The sequence below is a fragment of the Mauremys mutica genome, chromosome 16 (genome assembly GCF_020497125.1).
Source record: "Mauremys mutica isolate MM-2020 ecotype Southern chromosome 16, ASM2049712v1, whole genome shotgun sequence".
NCBI lineage: Eukaryota > Metazoa > Chordata > Testudines > Geoemydidae > Mauremys > Mauremys mutica.
The window spans coordinates 4,206,608-4,226,937 of NC_059087.1; the positions used below are offsets into that span (position 1 = coordinate 4,206,608).

The following is a 20,330-nucleotide window of genomic DNA, read 5'->3' on the forward strand; positions in this document are numbered from 1 at the left end:
ATTTAATAATGCAGTAAGCTCAGAAAATGTTGATCCTTGATGTACTGTGTACTGTCTAAGTTTGCTGCAAATGACTAGAAACTTCTCTTGAAGATGAGACTGAACATTATCTAGAAAGAGCCACCGCTATAGGAAAAAAACAAACAGTCATATCCCTCATTTCTACTATCCACACAAATTAAAACAGTTAACTTCTATACAGCGCCTTTCATCAAACGTCACACATAATACTATGCCTTGAAACCCACCATGACATCCCTTGGAATCACTCCCATGTTACAGCTCGGAAGAGAGGGGCACAGAGAGCTGAGTGGCTTGTTCTAGGTCATTCAGCAAGCCAAGCCATTTGTGCAGAACCAGGAATAGAATCCAGGAGTCCTGGCTCCTAGTCGCTTGCTCTCTTCAGACAGTAGGGTTACAAAACAGGCTAAGCAGTTGAACCTATTTAGAATTTTCCTGAAATAGAAATAGATGTAAATCTGTTGCTTTTTCCTCCTCCTCCACCTGCCCCCCAGTTCAAGCCTCCCTTGAGAATAACACTTTTAAAAGGTGCATCATGTACTTTCTTCCACAACCCACTTGCTGTGGAGAATCTTTGCATCTAAACTCACCTGCAGCCACTGATGTTCGTGTAGTTCCACTTCTCACAAAAGTCGTCCCGCAATCCATTGTGTATGAAAACATCTTAAAAAGATGAGCCGTTGAAATCAGGTTACATTGGAAGGGGCTGAACATGACCACCTCTGGACCATTCTTTGGGGGCCTGTGTGAAAGTCACTGCCTCATCCCCCTCCTCAAGTGTCACTGGCTGCCCAACATTTTAGCAGAATGGCTCCTGAGACCATGATGGAACTGGCTCCACACTCCTGAGGTTGGTTCAGGCTCCAACCTCAGCTACCTCTTTACCTCCCTGTGCCTCAGCCAATCCACTTGGAAGAGACAGGTGACATCAGAACTTCTCTGCAAATCAGATGCTGTATCTAACAGGTGCCCCAGGGTTAGTAAGTGACAAAGAAGGTTTTGGATTGGGGCCGGGGGGGGGGGGGGGAACAGGGTTTATGTTACAGAGCATCACACAGACCACTGTTGCCATGTTACTTACCCAAGGTCTGGTCACCACGTAGTCCCTTCTCCAGATGGTTCATCAGAGGACACTAGCTGAACGTCACTCTGGTGTTTTCTGCAGCAGTTTTAACAGCAGCAAGTTTTCTATCCAGTAAAGGGCCTATGCACCCTATACTTCCCTACAAGTCTTTTCAAATGTACTCCTACTATCTTCAAAAATCCCAGACATACAGTATTTCATACAAATAGTATTCAGTTTTCATTAAGAGACAGAGGGTTGATGAGGGTAACTAGCCAAGCCGCCACAATAAAGTATCAAGTGTGCACAGTAACGTGTGCTATTGGCTTTCAATGGTTTTAAATAGGCTTTGACTGTTCCATCACCACCGATGCAATAGAATTCATCCCTAAATTTGGTGCAGTGGAAGGCATTCCATCATGCACAGGCTTTGCAAATATTCATGTTTTAAGAGATTTTATTTTGTAAGATTACTGGAAACTATAACTAGTTTAATAGCAGAAGTCTTCATTCTCATAGGTTACATACAGAGTAATCTAAAAATCATTTACTCTTTGGTCTACCCCCACCCAAGCTATCCCAGAATGCCCTTTTTGAAAAAATTGCTCAATTAGTGCACAAGTGTTGCAGTGCAGGCCCCAGGCCATGCATCATCAAATGATGTTCCTGCAAAATACTCAATCCACCCAGGTAGGAAAGGGTGGAAGAGAAAAAACCCCCAGCTACATGACTGAGACAGATTGGCTGTAGCATCCTTGTTTCCCGACCCCACTCTAACACAACCGGGTTAGAAAGAACCACAACCGGGCATTTCCACACTATAACAGCAGCCGCTGGAAACCATAAAGGTAACCAACTAGGCACTGCTCACCCGTGGCAGAGCAGGGGTTTGTGTATGAACACGTTGCTCCAGGAAAGCGAGCTCCATGCCACTTGCTGGCAGCTGTTTCTGCTCTGCGCATTTAATGCAATGAGATGATACAGGTCATGGAACCTCTGCATTTAGTACAAAGGCAAAGAAACAGAAGTCAGAGAATCCTCCCTGAAAAATGTCGTCCTTTTATTTGGAGCAGTTGGGCTGGATTTCCCAATTCTCCTTCCATACAGTGAGTTTTGTTAACAACACATCCTCCTCTCTCTGACAAAACTCGTGCAGGTGTAACACCTTTTAAATCAGGGAGCTTTTAAAGTCTCTCCTGCTGCCCTCTTCTCAATAAAATACATAATACATCCTTTTTGGAAAAACCTCCCCACTGGCATTGCATATAGTAAGTTGTTTCATCACATTCCCTAGCCCACTGTGTATACAGTTGTCCTGTGCGTCTTTGGTTTTGTCATTATTTGGTTTAAAATCAACTGACGGATCTGTAACATTGCCAAATAATGGCTTGAATACGGTTTTAAACCAGGTAACCAATTTTATTCCCATAAGGCCATATCTAAGAGCCGTAAGGCCGTATCTTATTATGATTAAAGATTACAGTGAGGCATGGTACATATATTGTCATGAGGTTATGCAACCCAGGACAGTCGAAGGATATATGTGACCTGAGGATTTATTTTTAAAATGGCAAAAAGGGTGGATCACCACTATTCTGCAGTTACATTAGGCAAATGGATTTGTTAAATGCTACCACAATAGAACAAGGCACAGTAAGATCTAAATCATTGCTTTTACTGAACTAAATAGTTTGAAGTGTGTGATGTGTTACCCTAATTCACGAGGTCAGGTTAATCCCTGACAAGGTCAGGTCCACGTGTGCTTTCCCTCCCCACTCCAAATAGAGGGTGGGTGGGTGGGTGGGAAAGCAGGTGCAGACCCTGAAATAATTCCAGGGAATTCCAATATGAAATGGAAGGAGACACCAACTAAAGAAGAGACGGAAAATTCAACTGCCCCTTTTCATTCCCTTGTTAGAACTGGGGCTGTTTAATGCACTGACAACTGTGTTAATAGCTGCAAACTTGGTGTCCTGACCACAAATAAAAAGAAAAAGACAGGTTGAAATGTATGGCTCTGTCAAAACCTTCCCTTGAATCCCTGACCATGTTCCAAGAATTATTTCATAATCACCTCTACTAAACACTGCCATCGCAGGGGACTAAAGAGGCTCTCCAATGGTTTTCTAGTGGTTAGTGCGAATGTTTTTCCAAAACACAGTTTTCTCTTGTTCATTAAAAATAAGATTTTCTTATTATGCTGGCAGATGGTCAGCAACAATAAACAGTAGTACAAAAATATTTCTCTTTCTGGCTATTATACAGAGTTTGATTTCTACTCCCAGCTCCATTCATTCTAATGAAATGTATCTCAACGTTTTACTGGGTTTACAATAAAAAAAAACGATTTTAAATTCAATTAAAAAATGACCCTGGGGCCCATCCCTACCGGCTTTGTGCTGGAGACAAGGTTAATTTGGGTTGAATTTAAATCCCACAGAAATGTCACTGTAATGGATTTGTTTTTTTAAATTGTCCCCACAAGTCCAGGATGAACACGGTGTTCACAGAAAGACTATTTTCATGGTTGAAAATGCAACAATGGCATCATTTACTGAGAGACATCAGTAGAGTCTAAAGCTTCAACACTAGGTTCGAATACATGCAGGCAAGACGACATCTGGTCTCAAAGGAGTGGTTTCTCTCTGTGCGCTTCCTTGTCTACAGTGATTGTTCCTGGCACCCCCACCTGCGGCCTCTCTGTCAAGAAGGGGGGAGGATTATCCATGGTAGATAAGAGACGAGTGATCTGGGCCCTCTGTGCACGGGTGATGTGCTGAGTCAAGTGAATCATGCAGTCCAGGGCCACCTCTGGGTTTGCTTGAACCAAGCTACAGTGGACACAAGAAAGGAAGGAGGAGGGTGGCATCATTTAATTACTGGCAGAGAGCCGGGCATTGTACATGACACACAGAAAGACAGCTTCTGCTCTAAAGATCTTATAATCTAAGCAACAACCATCCAGTGCCTCCTACACACTGTACTCAAACTGTGATGAAATCATCTATTGTGGCCATTTATACCCAGGAGACACGTACTACTCAGTTAGTTTTAACGAAGCAACACCCAACTTCCTCCAGTAAGAGGCCGGAGCACCCCATTTACTCACGTCCGGATATGTCTGAGGGCGTAATCCCGTTTCAGATATTTTATGTTTTCTCGAATGGCTGATCGGGAACCCTCCTCTTCTTGCAAGTGTTTCTCCAGCCATTCCACCACCGCCTGGTTATTGTCCCAGAGATAGCCCTAGAGAAAACAAACAACAAGAGCATCTTTGCATACTCCTGAGAGAGAGGTGAGTCCTACAAAGTCATCCAATACATCTTCTTTCCAGTGCAGGGTTACTCCTGATTGTACTGTCAAATCCAGTTTTAGACTATCCCAGGACAGATAGCCTTCCTTGGGACACTATTCCTCATACCAACAGATCTTACCCTCACATATCTTTTAAGGCCCGTGCAGGTCCTGAAAGCTGAAGCAGTTATGCAAACAATGCAATGCCTTCATTTGCATAGCAGGTGAAAATGCAATGCAGTATTTGCATAATTCTACTCCCTTTCTCAAACATTTCCTTCTCACTTCCCCTCTCCCTGCCTCTTCCCCCAGCATTACTGTTCTGTCAGGTTTCTTCCTCCCACTTAATATCCCCACCCAGACATCTGGGCTAGTTCCCAATATATTGGTTTGCAGTTTTTCAGTTGATTCTTGGTTTCTTATTAATTTATTTTCCCACTTTTCCTATTCTCTTCGATGGTTCTGTAACCCCCTAACATCCCATCCTTACTGGTATTTGAAACTCCTCTCTGCTCAGTGTATTTCATGCTCCACATTCCCTCTTCCTGATCATTAAGAAAGATGTTAAGTAAAACCTGAGCTAAACACAGATCCCAGAAGTACATCACTAGACCCCTCCCCCAACTCCACAGATTACTCTTTACTTTGGGTCAGGCACCCAGTTGTCAGTCTGCATGACAGTGTTCATAGCTGAGGCCAAGCAAATTCAATTGGCAGAGTAAAACTTCATGAGGTTGTAATCAACTGCTTTACTCAAAACTGAATATCCTTGAATCTTACATCGAATGTATCTCACGTTCCCTTCACCTACTAATTCCATCATTTCATCAAGCACTTCAGTTTGTTTAGTGAAACTTATTCTGAAACTCATATAGTTTACTGCTTAGGGTTCTGTCTTTCCCTAGATGGTTAGTGGTTCTATTTCTCTTAGTATTGGTTCTATTATTTTACGAGGGACAGAAATCAGACTTACAGGGTAGTAACAGCCACGATTGTCAATTAACTTAAAGTTCATAAGTCATGACTTAGAGAATTTTTATTTAAAGATAAATAATAATAAAAAAAAATACAACAAAGCAGCTTGAAAGCACCGGCATGCAATCTCTTCTTTCTCCACTGATAGACGCTGCTTCAAGATAAAGAGATCAACCATGTGACTTCTTGTTTTGCACCATTTTGTTTAAGTTTGATGATCACTTGCATCCAGTGTAAGTCACCTGATCTGAAGAGACCCTGCTTGGATTTTAGTGGCCACTCACCATGGCAGGAATGTTACGCTCAAGCTATGGAACAGTAACTCTGATAACGTTTCAGCCAAACTCAGGAAGTCAACTGAGCGTGTGCATGTGTGGGGAAGCACGGCAGGCTGTTGTTGGACAGTACTGGAGACACTGAGAAAACAGACTGCAAATCAGTAACACAAGAACCTGAAATAGCCAAGATGAAGAGATACCTTCACAGCTCCTTCCGTCTCCATGAACCAGCGGCGCAGCATGGACTGGATGTGAATGTTGCTGAGCTCACTGTCCGCATTCAGAATCTCCGTTTTCACCGCCTCCTCCAAAAGGAGGCGCCGCAGACGCCAGTATAAGAACGTACGGGCATTCTTCCACTCAAGTATATCCTGGGGTGACGGAGGGAAGAGAGAGTTCAAAATTCAGGCTTGTACAGGAAATGCTTTAGGGATGGTGGAGATGAGGAAATAGCTGAAGTTCAGGATACTGGTACACTCCATTTGCCTGGATAAAATATTTGGGAGGGGCAGGGTGTATCCTTGCAATCTGCGTCTCGAGAGAGATTCCTCATTGTGACCTCCCCCTGCTTACTGACATGCTGCCCTTCTGAAGAGTAGCATCGGAATCAGAGGTAAAACCTCTGCTGTTCAAACCCTGCAGGGACAGCAAGACTCTCTCCAGCAGCACAATGCAACTCTGACCAGAATTCCTTTCCACACAGCACTGCGCTCTAACGGAGCCCAATCCTGGAGCCAATGGGGTTCTAGGTGGGTGCTGGGGCCTCAGAGAGAAATATCAAGTCAGAAGCATTGGTGCTGTCATGTCACGCAGCAGCAATCTACTCCCTTGCTCCTGCCCATCCCATGACAGGACAGGGTCTCACCCACATCAGCCCTGGCACTGCCCTCTATAGTAATGAGATTTTTTTCTTTAAAATGCCTTGACCATGTTTTCTAACAGCGAATCATTGGGGTTGTTACATTTCCCCAATATCAGCACAATAAAAGCTGAAAGCAAAGTGCTATCGCTTAACTGCAATAACGCCCTTCTCGTGCATTCTTCCTGGCGTGTCGTGAAGGTCAGCAAACTGCACTGCCACCTGGTGGAAGATGGGTAACAGGAGCTCTTCCCGAGCTTTCAGCTGCTTCTTCAGCTCTCTGTGATCCTCTTCTAGGAGTTCTGGGGTACCTGTTATTCCAGGAAACAAAGTATCTGTCAGTCTGGATTTGAGTTCAGTTACCTGCAAGCAAGGCTGTAAGAGAACAGCAAATTTTAAACTAGGAACAACCAAGAAAGGGTTAAAAATTCTCCTCAAAAAAACAAACAAAACAAAACAAAAACCCGAAAACCCATGGGCTTAACTACTGTACTAGTGACCTTAAATGGGAGTTTGTAGTTTATACACTGACACAAATGTGCATGGCACGCTATAGAAAAATAAGGCACTGTCTCTGTCCAAGGAGTTTCAAAGATCAAGCTATGCCTAAACAGACTGAGTGTGCTTGTGTTTTACAGTTTACAGTTTATAGTTTCCTAAGGTCTTAGAAACAAAAAGTAACTTAGAAGAAATAACATTTGTAGAGCTAGTAGAGCTACTCTGAAATTTGTAGAGCTGATGATTGTTCTCCGAGGGCGCATGTGAATGGTGTGAAGAACAGATAGACAAGGCACTATGGACATCACAACTCCTTAGAGAGATTATTATTAATTTATATTCAAATAGTACGGAGTGGCCCCAATCAGGTCAGGCACTGTCCAGGATTTACTGTTAAAAGAAACCTCCACTGGCACCTAAACAGGATTTCCCAGATGGCCACTGCAGCACCATTATTTACCCATCTCCAGAGTTCATGCCTCATGCTTTTAAGCTAGCAACGTAAACTGGAACAAAAAGGAAAGGAGGAAACAAATTCTCTTCTTACCCAGCTGTTCAACAAGTCTGGCATAGACTGAATCAATTCTTCTCATGGTCTTTATCAAATCCTTCCTCCTGAATTTAATTTCCACTGTTCCTTCAGCTTCTAAAATGCCTCCCCTAGAAAGGACAGAGGTTTTGTGATGCCAAGTTTGGTACAGTGGAGAGGGCTGTATGGGGAAAATACATTCTGGGAAGTCTTCCAGTTTTATATTATTTTCAGCAGAAATTTTGTTCTTATTGTTAGCAGGTGTTTAAATATGAGGATTAAGAGCAGGGACACAGGAAATCTGCAAGGGTTTCCCTTCCCAAATCTGAGATGTCTGCAGCTCTCTCTTTCTAGCATTTTCTACTATTTGCCCCTACATTCAATAGTGATCACCAAGTATTCACGAAGATAAAAGGAGGGCCATTAAAAATAAAGATAAGAAGTTTATTTAACCCAGCAATGTATACTGTTGAAGGATCAGTTATGTAGAATATCCAGCAAATTGTACTGTTAGAGCCCAACAATTTTTAGCTGTTGGCTCATGATTTGGCAGGTTAACAAATCCCAAGTGTTAATGAGACCGCTCCAAATGAGTCTATGAACTCATAAAGGGATCACATAACAGGTTTGTATATCCTCTGCAACGTGCCTCACATTTTTTGGGTGTTCTGTATGTATTATTTCTAATAATACAGGTTCTCTCCTAGTACTTGAAAGATCTCAGCAGATCACCAGTTACAGAGGTGTAGTTGTATAACTTTAAACAGGACACTGGTTAGGTATTGTTCAGACTTTTCGCAATAATTGCATTCACAATGACTGCCCTGCTTGAAAGTCAGGCTGAAATGTGGGTGAGGTGATATCTTCTATTCGACCAACTTCTGTTGGGGAGAGAGACAAGCTTTTGAGCCACACCAAGCTCTTCTTCAGGGCTGGTTCAGTTGGTCCAACAAACACCTTGTCTCTCTGATATCCTGGGACCAGCATGGCTACAGCTACACTGCATAAAGCAGAAATGTGTCTTTTCCCAAGTGTAGTTTAGATTTCTCTTCCACCCCTGTGGGCTGTTGGGAAGGATTTATCAGTGAAGAGAACACCATTCAAAGGCCCCCAGGCACATGGCATGGAGAACACATGCACTTTAAAAGCATAGGAAAAGGAAGGTCACATTTTCATAGACTCACAGATTCCAAGGCCAGAAGGGACCATTGCAATCATCTAGTCTGACCTCCTGCATAGCCCGGGCCAGAAACCTGCCTCCAAATAATTCCTAAAGCAGAGCTTTTAGAAAAACACCCGGTGATGATTTAAAAATAATCAGGACTGGAGAATCCACCATGACCCTTGGTAAAATTGTACCAATGGTTAAATTACCCTCACTGTTAAAAATGTACCCCTTATTTCCAGCCTGAATTTGTCTAACTTCAACTTCCAGCCATTGGATTATGTTATAACTCTCTCTGCTAGATGGAAGAGCCCATTATTAAATATCTGTTCCCCACATAGGTATTTATAGACTGTGATCATGTCACCCCTTAACCTTCTCTTTGTTAAGCTGAATAGATTGGGCTCCTATCACTATAAGGCATGTTTTCTAATCCTTTAATGATAGTTGGTCTTAGAACCCTCTCCAGTTTATCAACATCCTTCTTGAAGTGTGGACTCCAGAACTGGACTCAGGATTCCAGCCCATGGTCACACCAGTGCCAAATACAGAGATCAAATAACCTCTCCGCTCCTTCTCAAGATTCCCATTTACGCATCCCATCATCACATTAGCCCCCTTGGCCACAGCACTGCACTAGAAGCTCATGTTCATTTGTTTATCTACCACAATCCCCACATTTTTTCAGTCACTGCTTTCAAAGATCGAGTGCCCCATCCTGTTAGTACGAGCTACATTCTTTGTTCCTAGATGTGTACATCCACACTTAGCTCAGCTGTATTAAAATACATGTTGTTTGCATGATCCCTGTTTACTAAGCAATCTAGATCGCTCTGACTGTTTTGGGCTCATCATCCTTATCCAACCCTTAAAAAAATATGGAGAGACTGCCTAGAAACTTAAGCCAAAGGCTATGGAAAAATGCCTAGAACAGTAGAGAGTAACAAGGAAAGTACCAGAACAGGAGACTCCAAAAAACCCCTGAGAAAGATATTACCTACCTGCTCTCCTTGTCTGCATAAAGCTCCATGTACACAGGGTTGATTGTTGGATCAATTACTACCCAGGACCCTCCTCTTAGCTCGGCATGTGGGGGGATGTAGACAAGAACAGGCTGTTTAAACTGCCTGAGGCTATCGACAATGTATGCACCGAACTTCAGCACTTGATCGTACATATCTGAAAACCAAGACCTTTATGTTATCAATCACTTCTGGTAACACCTCCTGCTCTGCGGAGCTACAGAGACAAGCTGTGGGTTGGGTGACACAGGCCAGGGAGAAGCGCCAGGTTGAATACTTCACTCCCTATCCCTTCTCTGGACCCCTGCACTTACCTCTACTCTAAAGTGCCCGCCTCTTCCAGATGCCAGCCTGCAGCCATCCCAGCTGAGGATGCCCAGCAGTTTGACTCTATAAAACCTGCTACATTTCTTACTTAAACAACCCAAAGCACTTCCCTCCCCAACAGAGACTGAGCAGGCTGCCTCCACAGTAAAATATAAACCAAACAAAAGACACCCCAACCTGCAATGTGACACTAATGCAGCCCTCCCACCCCCCAGCCGTCAGCCCGTGCAGGAGAGCTAGGCAGGAGGCGAATCTCAGAACAGCATCACACAGTCAGCATGCTCCCGGGAGAAACAGCACTCCTAGAAATAGCAGCAATAAAGGGGACATGCTGAGCTTGCTCAGGATCTCCATACTCCACGGAGGGTCACGTGGGATCACAACCTGGCTCTCCTCCCTGACTCCTGTTCAGCGAAGAGCAAATCACCTTTCATGCCACCGGAGAATCCCCTCCAGTTTGCAAAGATCAAGAGAGGGAGCCGCTCTCGGTCGAAGTCCCTTATAGCCTGGGCAGTTTTAAAAGCTGAATCTGGGAACCACACCTGCCCAGCCTGCTGGACTATCTGAAAGAGAGCGAGCAGGAGTGTTCAGTTCGGATTAGATTCCTCTTGGCAAACGAGGTTGGTAGATCGACAAAGTACGGTCGTTCGAAGGTTTAAAACCAATGAAGGGACTTAGGGTAGTTGATTCCACCAGCCTGAAAGATGAGGAAGAATGGAGAAGCCAGAAATCCACACAAAAGGGTCATCCAGAGCAAGATTTTCTTTTAGCTTTATGATACGAAGCATTGCCACTGTATATTATGTTCACACTCCCCAATGGTTTCCCAACATACCTTTGCTTCAGAATCCAGGTTTGCAGGGTCAGCTGGTATTGCCATCTCCACAGTCCGGGTCTCCACTGCTACCACACCGATGGGGATCCCTCCCAATCTGCAGAGAACCAGGGACCAGTTCAATTTCTAAAGCAGAGATGAATTTTCACTTCTATCAAGCGGAAAAGTTCAACTGGTCTCAAAGCAAGTCCAGAGGGCTTGCTTTCCCCACTGCTCAACAGAGCAACATAGGGGGGACACCCCAGAACCTGTCCCCAGGAAGGCCCATCCCCCAGGAGGGGACGACGCAACCCCAAGTTAATTAAAGCACCGCTTGGCTGAACGTCAGCTACCTTTTATACAGACAGTTTAGTGCCTACTCCTGCCTGATTTACCACTCAGACAGGAGCACAGACTTCAGTGGGAATCAGGACTCTGCACGTCCAGGCAGGAAATGACTCTTAGTGTACACTGTTAACAGCTGGTTTAGGGAAGAGCCGTGCTTTGTTGTTACCTTGCTCTGCCAACTACAACCGTCTGTGCCCAAGGCTGCATGATCTCCATGAAAGTGCCATGATCAAAGAAGCCACTCTGCCAGGTTCCCTTAACAACTGTGCAATGAAACAGAGCACGTAACTGTAAGGCTATTTTGCTGACCAGTTCACAATAAATTCCCAGCACACATTATATCAAACAGCAGTAAAATTCTGTGTACGCAAGACTGGGAGCATTTTACAGCAACAAATACACGTAGGATGGAGAGACAGAATGGAGTTTCTGCAGAAGGTCTAGTTTAGAACACCCTTACTTACTTGGATGTGGTCTTCCTGCCAGCATCCATCTGGGATCGTAGGGGGCTTTGGAAGGGACAAAATCAATTTCTCGTTCAATGGGGTCACTTGTAGCAGTAACAGGCACTGGGCTACGATTGTCCTATAAAAAGAAAAATCTCTAACCCAGTTTTACCAAATAGCACTACAAAAATCCATTGGACAATGTTTGTTCCCACTCTACCCTTTACCCTACTGAAATGCTACTTAGGCTGTTACAGAAATAGCATTAATCCAGACTAATTCCCTTACGTATAATTATTCTTCCTTACGGACATTTCACATTACTTTCTACGATGCTTCTAGTGCATTAGATGGTGGCAGAAACGCCTTCAAAACAGCAACTACAGAAGTAATTTCCGTACATTGAATGGATTATTAAAAGCTGTTGGGGTGTTTGTTTTAAACAAGGCATTGCATTAAATAAAATATCACAGCCAACACACTGCTGTCCTGTTGGAGTTACTCACCTTTGGCATATACGAAAGCCACAGTAAGATGGTGTAGACAGCCTCAAAGTCATCTGGGACAGTCACATGGGAAACGCCATTATTATGCATGATCTGCACGCCTCCGAGCTGGTTATTGGATGTGTAGACCTCACGCCCCAGGACCTAGTTAAAAAGTTATAAACAGAAAAGATCATCACCCCTAGAGTAAAGTAGCTGTAGACCTTATGCACACACAAACTTGTGGCTGTTTAGTTAAAACCAGTGCAAACCTGTGTGTAGATACGGTTATTTTAAGTGGCTTATTTTAGTTTAGTTTAAACCTATTCTTGACTGACTTAAGCTAAACTTTGGTTTTGTAAAGTAGGAGTGTCCACCCTGCCTTTTGCATTGGTCTAACTAAATGTGGGGTTTTTTTTTTAAATCTCTTCTTAAATTAAGCCAGAGTAACTCTGCATGTAGACAAGTTCATACACCTGCCACACTGAACTAGCTGACTGAGCAAGGCACTCTGAATGACAGCTCTGCCAATGACTTGCTCTGTGACCTTAACAAATCTCTCAACCTTTCTGTCTCAGGAAACACAGGGGAGTGGTGTATGGATTAATGTTTGTAGAGACCTTTAAATGCTGTGAATCACTTGTAATTCCCTTACTAGTCTCTTGTACATATAGTCCATGAATAACTCATCTGGTTTAAACACCTATCACATCCAGAGTTCTGTGGAGTTTTTCCTGTGTGAAATACTTAGTATCCATTATGGAATTTTGCAGGTGGGAGACAGTGAATGTCTCTGGTTGCTACAAAGAAGAGTGATAAATCAGCACAGGAAAGGACAATTTTCAGGGGAAAATAAAATGGTGGGAGGAACTAAACTCCTCATTACCTTATTTAAAGCACTAGCCCCAGTGAGGATGATGTGGGAATTCTCCACCTGTATCACTCGCTGCCCTAGCCTCACCAGGTAAGCGCCAATTCCAATGGCACGACATGTCACCTAAGAGATGCAGACAAGGAAGACAAAAATTACTGAGGAAAAAGGGCTACATAATCATGAGGAAGAATCAACAGAACTCTACATTCTTTTGGACCAACCCGGAAGATAGGTAACGAAACAGCTGCTGCTAGTCTGTTTCATCTAAATGATACACCATTACCACAATCAAAGTGACCTAATGAAGACTGAACCTGGCATTGTATATAATAACCTTGTTGTTTCACTCTGGTTTCAGGTTGCCAGCTGATAGTGGCTAGTTCTGCTCAATCGTCTGTTGAATGTAGTACACCACTGGTGTTTTAGACCAGGAAATAAATTCTAAGCATTTCACAGCTTTAGCATACTTCATCTGAACACCAATAGCTAAGCTGGTTCATGGGGATTTCATAAATATTTGGCTCCACTTCACTTGACCAATCCTGAGCAGTCTCATCCTGGGTGGCTTTAGAAGCAAATGCCACAGATGTGTCATGTGCTGTATAAGGAGAATGGCTCATAAAATCAGCTAATGATTCCAAAAGCCATACCATGCTAATGGTCACAATTTCATCATAAGCAATGGAGGACTCCCCAGCAATGGTACCAGATGCTCTCAAGTTCTCCACACCGAACCCTTCGTCTTTACCGATGATATCAGTTAGGACATACCTGTGGGGAAGTGGAAGAGACAATACAGAGTCAGAGAAGACAACAGAACGGGCTCATTTTCACAAGGTGCAAGGTAAGGCCTGGGACTCAGGCACAGGAGACACCATGTGACCTAGGGTGAGACCTTTTGCCTCTCTAGGCTGCAGTTTCTTCATCTGCGAAAGGGGACGATACTTTCACTGTCTCACAGGGGTGCGATGGGGATAAATCTAAATACCTGACAAGTCCAAGACACTGGGTACATGCTCGGGGCAGCTAGCTCCATGTACCATAGTGGCTGGTTCAGCGTGCTGGCTCCATCAGAGGTCAGCAGGGAACTTACACCTCCGGCTTGCAGCGTAGACGTACGCAGGGACTTGAATAAAAACCCACTCACCTGGACTCTCCTCCTTCCTCTACATGCTCACAGTGCACGGAGTTCACCGAGCTGATCCTCGTGTAATCCTGTGGCGTCAGGTACAGGTACTTGAACCCCTTCCAATAAAGAGGGAAAGAATTAGCTGAAGAAGCTGCCTGCACAGCCATTAAATACACTATTTCCAACAGGCGCTTGCTACTTGCAAAAGGTAAAGTCTGTTACAATACAAGCATAAGCGGCTTGTAGTGCAGTTTTCACTGATTGGTAGTTTAAAAATCGAATAGCTTATATAAAATAAAGCTGTACATGTATTTTGCTAATTTAAGTTTATAAAGAGCACAGTAATGTATTCATTTTATAATGTGTACACCCCCCCCCGATATACCACCACATTACATGTAACACACTGATACAGCATCACCAAACCGCAATAAAAAGTATGCAAATGCCCACAAGTGGCTATGAGAATAAAACAGAAACCCTTAAATTCATTGGGTAGAATTTTCAAAGCATAGAAATTACTTAGGGTCCTTAAGTCCTAATGTCCCATTCGCTTACGGTGAGTTAAGCGCCTTAATGTAGGCACCTAGCTCACTTTTGGACAATGAAACTTAGGCTCCTTCAGTCATTTTGGGATTTCTGAAAATTTTGCCCATTGTTATTTTAACCGTAGGGTTATTTGTTAGCCTGGACTGTGAGACAAAAAGAATAAATCTAGCTTTAGACCCATGCACAGCACAAAGAACCCTGCACCACATGCACAGAACTGACCATCAGCCACCCATAGACCAGTCTGACTCAACTGAGCCTCTACTATCAGTCCAATTCTCAGGCTTCCCTCTCTCCTGCGGCCTGCTTTGAAAGGGGCATTTTAGTGTCACCTTCTGGTTTCCTGATCCAGTTAGTGGGTTCACCAGATACTGCAGAGAGGGGTGGGGGGCGATCCCACAGCCCAAAGGTGGCAGCCAGCAGACAGGATGAGGATGGAGGGAACGTGGAGGTGGGGGGACCTGCTCGTGAGTGGAGTTCGGCAATCAGACTTGTGTATTAACCCCGTATGTTATCAAATCCCATTTAATCTCAGGGCTGCTGATGCATCTTTTAACCCTTCTGATTCCCAAACTGGGTCTTTGCCAGAGAAGGTCTTCTCTCCCCCTCCCCACCTGTACTGAGACACATGCACCTACCTTGTAGGGATCCGTGGGATCAACCCATGCTACCTGGAACATGTGCTTTATCTCATCTGCAAACCCTATCCGTGCCCCGCTGTTCGCTGCAATGTAGATCCGTGGGACGCCTTCCAAGCGGGCCAGCTGTGAAGCTCGCAGGAAGAGCAGATCCTCCTCGGGCCCGAAGGAGCCAATCTTGTAGGTGATGTCGTTGCTGATAACAATGATGTCTCGGCCTTTGGGATACTCAGGGGTTTTCAGCTTCATTTTGAAAGCAACCATCCCAACCTGCTCAAAGAGATATAAAGTCAAATGAACAAGTTTCTCGAGAGGAAGTAACAGGGGCGGCTCTAGACATTTCGCCGCCCCCAAGCAGGCCGCGGGAGGCGCTCGCCGTGGAGGCGCTCTGCTGGTCGCTGGTCCAGCGGCTCCGGTGGACCTCCCGCAGGCGTGCCTGCGGAGGGTGCGCTGGTCCACCGGAGCTGCCTGCCGCCCTCCCAGCGACCGGCAGAGCGCCCCCCGTGGCATGCCACCCCAAGCACGCACTTGGCGTGCTGGGGTCTGGAGCCGCCCCTGGGAAGTAAATACTAGTTGTAGGCTACGCTCTGTCACAGATTAATCAATGGCTCTGCATACACACACAGCTTCTACTCCCAACAGCATTCTCCAAACTTTAAAATGTAATTCAGGTTGATCTGTTCAATTTGCAGAAGTTCAGGCTTCTGATAAAGTGGCTACAACACCTGGGAAACAGAGTCAGTCACAACTCAGATATGATTCCCTAACCATTTATGCGATTCAATTCGTTCCTCCAAGATGCACCACATAAACTCTGCACAGCATCTTGCAAGGCAGGAGGAAGGGCTCTACTTGAAAGTGATGCTGCCAAACTAAAGCCAATGAAATAGTCAGGGCTTGAAAAACTGTCCCAACACCTAAGGACTCAGCCATGCTGAGAGGCACCTGTGTCACCACATACCTGTGAGATAAAGGAACAAACTGTTGTGCACCATTTATTGGAATTATATTTACTTGTAGCAGGTCAAGCAGCTCTCTACATAATGCGTTCAACAGAAGTGCAACTTACATCTCTTCCTTTCATTATTCTGTAACTAATCTCTCTCTCTGGCTCCACTCCATTCTCCCTCTCTTTTCCTTCCTATAACAGATCACGATGAGTCTTTTTCTGTGTTGTCTTTGGCGCCTGTTTCCTCCTCTCTCTTCTTCCCCCCCACCCCCCGATACCTCTTCCCTTTTGTTTTCTGTCTTTCCCACTCCCATACCATACCTCCCCAGCTCTACACTGTCTCCCACCTACTCATTTTGTTCATACCTCATTTCCTCCAGGTATCCTGTTCATCTCCACCAGCTGCCCCTGGGAATCCAACACTAACTCAGTGTAGGTTAGAACATCTTTGGGGTACATATCTGTAGAGCCCCACAATTTAAAGAGAGCCTGCAAAAGAACCAGTCAAGAGAATTAAACACAGACACCAGATGAGAGAGAAAACATGTGCTGAAGCAGTTCAAAGGCTACTGCTGCACCACAAATGAACATCCACCTAATGACATTCTAGTTATTTAAATAAAGAGGGGACAAGAACAATTGACAACATGGATCAGCTTTGTTTCTTGTTGTACAGGACATTCTGCTGCAGCTCCTTCGCTGGCATTCCCCCACTGAAGTCAGCGGAGCTGTGTAAGTTGTACATCAGCTGAGGATTTCCCTAGAAAACACTCTACATAAATGAACCTGTTTTTATGCTAGTTGGGAGTAGAGAGGGTTCACCCCTCGGCCTCTCCCCCCCAAACAGGAAAAGCTGGAAATGGAACTAGGAAAGGAAAGGACAGGACAGGAATATTTCCAATGGCTACTTAGCAGGCCTTACCTGCTTGAACATTTCAGGGAAGTCGTACACATAGGTAGTGCCTAGCGACTGTGCCTGGAAGCGCTTGGACTGGAGCAGATCCTTGGTAACGTATGGTGTGTTAATCAGCATCCCATGCTGCGGCCCTTGCTTATCCCCATAGGAGTGAAACATAATCTAAAGAGAAGATCAGAGAGTCAGTTCCCCACCCACGCAGGTGAATTGTTCTTTACAAAGTTAATGCACAATCCCTCAGATGTGAGGTGTGGAGAGTGGGTTAGAAATGTTAGATCAGCTAGTATATGATAATACCCTACACAGTCAGTGATAACTGGATTCAATATAAAACAACAACAATGGGTGGGGATGTCACAGATGATACTGTAATGAATAGTGGTGTCTGCATGCACCACTGCCCTCTGCTGCTCAAAATCAGAACAGTGCAACTATGTGTCACAAGCCCTATACTCCTCAGAGCTGGCAGCAATTCTCCTCTAACTTAAGTGGTGCTTTTGGAGCAGGAAGGTCAGAGTTCTGTTCCTGGTGTCACTTGGAGGTTCCAAGTAGCTACAGTGTGCAGCTGAATGACAACTGTGGCCCCAGACTTGTTACAATATTTTCAGGAATTGTAACACCTTTGAGTGGCAGCTCCCAGGAAGCCCTGACAGGAAGTACTGACTCCAGCCCTAACAGGTGCAGAAGTCCCTCCTGATGCTACCATAATTGAGTAATTGTACTTGCTCAACTATGGTAACAAGATCTGGTGAAAGGAAAGCCTGGGGGGAAGAGAGTCTGAGCAGAGGGGAAATGCTTTCAGCCTTTTTTTTTTAAATGCACTCTGCATTAGCTCCAGTGTAAGTCACGCACATTCCCAGTCCTGGGATCATTCACTTCTTTGTAGAGACTAATATCCAGGTAGTAGCCGGACTCATTGGTCAGGAAGAGACGGATAGGAATGGCTTTGCCAACAGGAGTCAAACGAATATTGATCTTCACTTCAGCTTGCAGGACCCGGAGTTTCCACAACCTGCTGCCGTAGCGCATCACCATGGAGCGGACAGCCTCCTCGATCTAGGGACACAAACGCCAGACACCTGGGCATGCTTGACGACCTGGCAGGGGAATCTCAAAATGGTTTCATTCAGACAGGCTGATTAGTCTCATGACTATGTAACACCACACTCCAGGCCGTAACAGGCCACAAGTCTAAGCACAAGAGCATCTTTCCCCTGTCCTGCTCCTTTTAAGCTTTCACACACACAGACATTTTAAACGTGCACCAATGAGAAAGTGCTAGACATCCCCCTTCCCTGGCCCTGTACCACCATCTCCCTACTCTCATCTCTGGCATCACTGCAGAACCCTCCCCGTCCCCTCCAGCTGAGCGCAACTTGGTGCTGTCAAACGTGTTTGCCTGACAAAAAAAACACAACAAAACTGGTTGTGTGGAACAAGTTGTGGAATCTCAGTCATTGGAGGTTAAGAGCAGGTTAGACAAACACCTCTCAGGGATGGTCTAGGTCAGGCCTGCACAACTTGTAAAGCGGTGAGGGCCATATTACTCCAAAGAAAACAGCTGAGGGCTGACCCCCCCCCCAGCGCTGCCAAGCCCCCCCCGAAACACAATCCCCCCCCTCCAGCGCCACCGAGCCCTGCTCTTAAATACTCCCCCCACCCCACCCCAGCACTGCCCACCCCATGGAAACAAACCCTCCTTCCCCAGCGCTGCCCCACCGAAACAGTGGTATTGAACCTTGGTAATATGTTATAGCGGGCCCCTAAGGTAGTATAATTAAGGTAAAAGAAAAATGTCTTTTTGCTGGAAGTAGAATAAGATCTTCCCCTCACTTTGTAATCAATTGCCCTGTTGCATGAATGAGGTGTGACTGAGGAAGGCGTAGAAGGCAGCACCTCCAGACAGCAGCAACCCTTGGAGAGGGGATGAGAGCTAGACCAGATCAGTAGAACAGGTCAGCCACTGACTCCTCGCTCACCTCCTCAGCCCCCCACCATCCCCTTCCAGCTCGCCTCCTCAGCCCCCGCCACTGCCCGCCCGCCCACTAGCCTCTTCAGCCCCCACACCCCCCGGCTCACCTCCTCACCCCCCGCTACTGCCCACCTGCCTCTTCAGCCCCCCTCCCTCACCCGCCGTTTGCCTCCTCACCCCCCAACAGGCCACACAGTGAGCCCACCTACTCACCCCCCGCAGGCCGCATGTTGTGCGGGCCTTGTCTAGATAACAGGTAGTCCTGCCTCAGTGCAGGGGACTGGACTAGATGACCTATCAAGGTCCCTTCCAGTCTTACACTTCTATTCAATCTCCTCCCTCCCTCCCTCCCTGCTTCTCAGTCCCTGACAGCCCAGAAAGCAAAGGTCCAGTGCACCCCCCACATTGATCCCCTGGTACTGGCAGGCAGCCACTCAGTACCACTCACCAATCATTTTACATGAGAATTCCTGCAGGTCTAAGTTTAAACAGACTAATTCATTCCTATGTTAGCGGTCTCAGCATCTCCCCAGCACACAGCACCTCCACCAGGAGCACACAGAACAGGAGGCAAAGCACTACAGCTAATGGAGTGGAATGGGGGAGACGGTGGAGGGAGAATGGAACAGCAACAGGATGATCACTACTTGGGGGAAGAAATGTGTCTCATCCCTCCCAATTGCTGCTCCTATAGCCAAATCTACCACTGTGAAACCTCTGCGTACAGGAAAAAACATGGCTGTTCCATTTTTCGTGCTCATCAGAAATGAAAAAGAAAAAGGTTTTGATTATTTGTATTACCATAGTGCCTTGCAGCCCTGGTCTCAGACCAAGATCCTGGGATGCTAGGTGCTGCACAGACAGACCAAAGAGGTGACTGCTGCCCCAGAAAGCTTGTTCTCCACTTCGACGAAGCTCACCTTGGACGGATCCATGATGACAGTGGGCACAAAGTTGAGGAAGATATGGTTACAGTCAGTGCGGACACTGGTGTTGCTGAAGGCCACTTCCAACTCATCCATTGCTTCCAGGAGTAACCGTTCACCCTCGTTCTGCAGGTATTCAAAAGAGGCCTCCTGGAACAGGGCACAAGGCAGCAGGTGAGCTGGGAATGAATAGCGAGCGGCAATACCGCCACAGGTAAGACAGAAGCTTGTCCCTGCCTGAATCAGGCTGGCG

General features: G+C 45.5%; 1 protein-coding gene across 8 annotated transcripts in view; it reads right to left on the reverse strand.

Annotated features, from left to right (window-relative positions):
- Positions 1-2,127: 2,127 nt before the first annotated feature.
- The window catches only part of ACACB (acetyl-CoA carboxylase beta), a 75,888-nt gene continuing 57,685 nt past the window's right edge, over positions 2,128-20,330 (reverse strand). For 6 of the 8 annotated variants that reach the window (XM_044989738.1, XM_044989737.1, XM_044989741.1 and 3 more), the window contains 20 exons: positions 20,072-20,227; positions 18,032-18,235; positions 17,186-17,341; positions 16,630-16,752; positions 16,384-16,455; positions 15,315-15,584; positions 14,146-14,243; positions 13,649-13,769; positions 13,011-13,121; positions 12,146-12,289; positions 11,658-11,778; positions 11,360-11,456; positions 10,867-10,963; positions 10,459-10,594; positions 9,684-9,861; positions 7,536-7,648; positions 6,647-6,801; positions 5,832-6,002; positions 4,194-4,330; positions 2,128-3,915 (listed from right to left, as the gene is read on the reverse strand). In XM_044989738.1, coding sequence (XP_044845673.1) covers positions 3,711-3,915; positions 4,194-4,330; positions 5,832-6,002; positions 6,647-6,801; positions 7,536-7,648; positions 9,684-9,861; positions 10,459-10,594; positions 10,867-10,963; positions 11,360-11,456; positions 11,658-11,778; positions 12,146-12,289; positions 13,011-13,121; positions 13,649-13,769; positions 14,146-14,243; positions 15,315-15,584; positions 16,384-16,455; positions 16,630-16,752; positions 17,186-17,341; positions 18,032-18,235; positions 20,072-20,227 — 2,865 coding nt within the window. In that variant the 3' untranslated portion in view covers positions 2,128-3,710. Of the gene's footprint in view, positions 3,916-4,193; positions 4,331-5,831; positions 6,003-6,646; positions 6,802-7,535; positions 7,649-9,683; positions 9,862-10,458; positions 10,595-10,866; positions 10,964-11,359; positions 11,457-11,657; positions 11,779-12,145; positions 12,290-13,010; positions 13,122-13,648; positions 13,770-14,145; positions 14,244-15,314; positions 15,585-16,383; positions 16,456-16,629; positions 16,753-17,185; positions 17,342-18,031; positions 18,236-20,071; positions 20,228-20,330 lie in introns of those variants that run through there. The other 2 variants (XM_044989739.1, XR_006573874.1) reach the window with 2 other exon arrangements.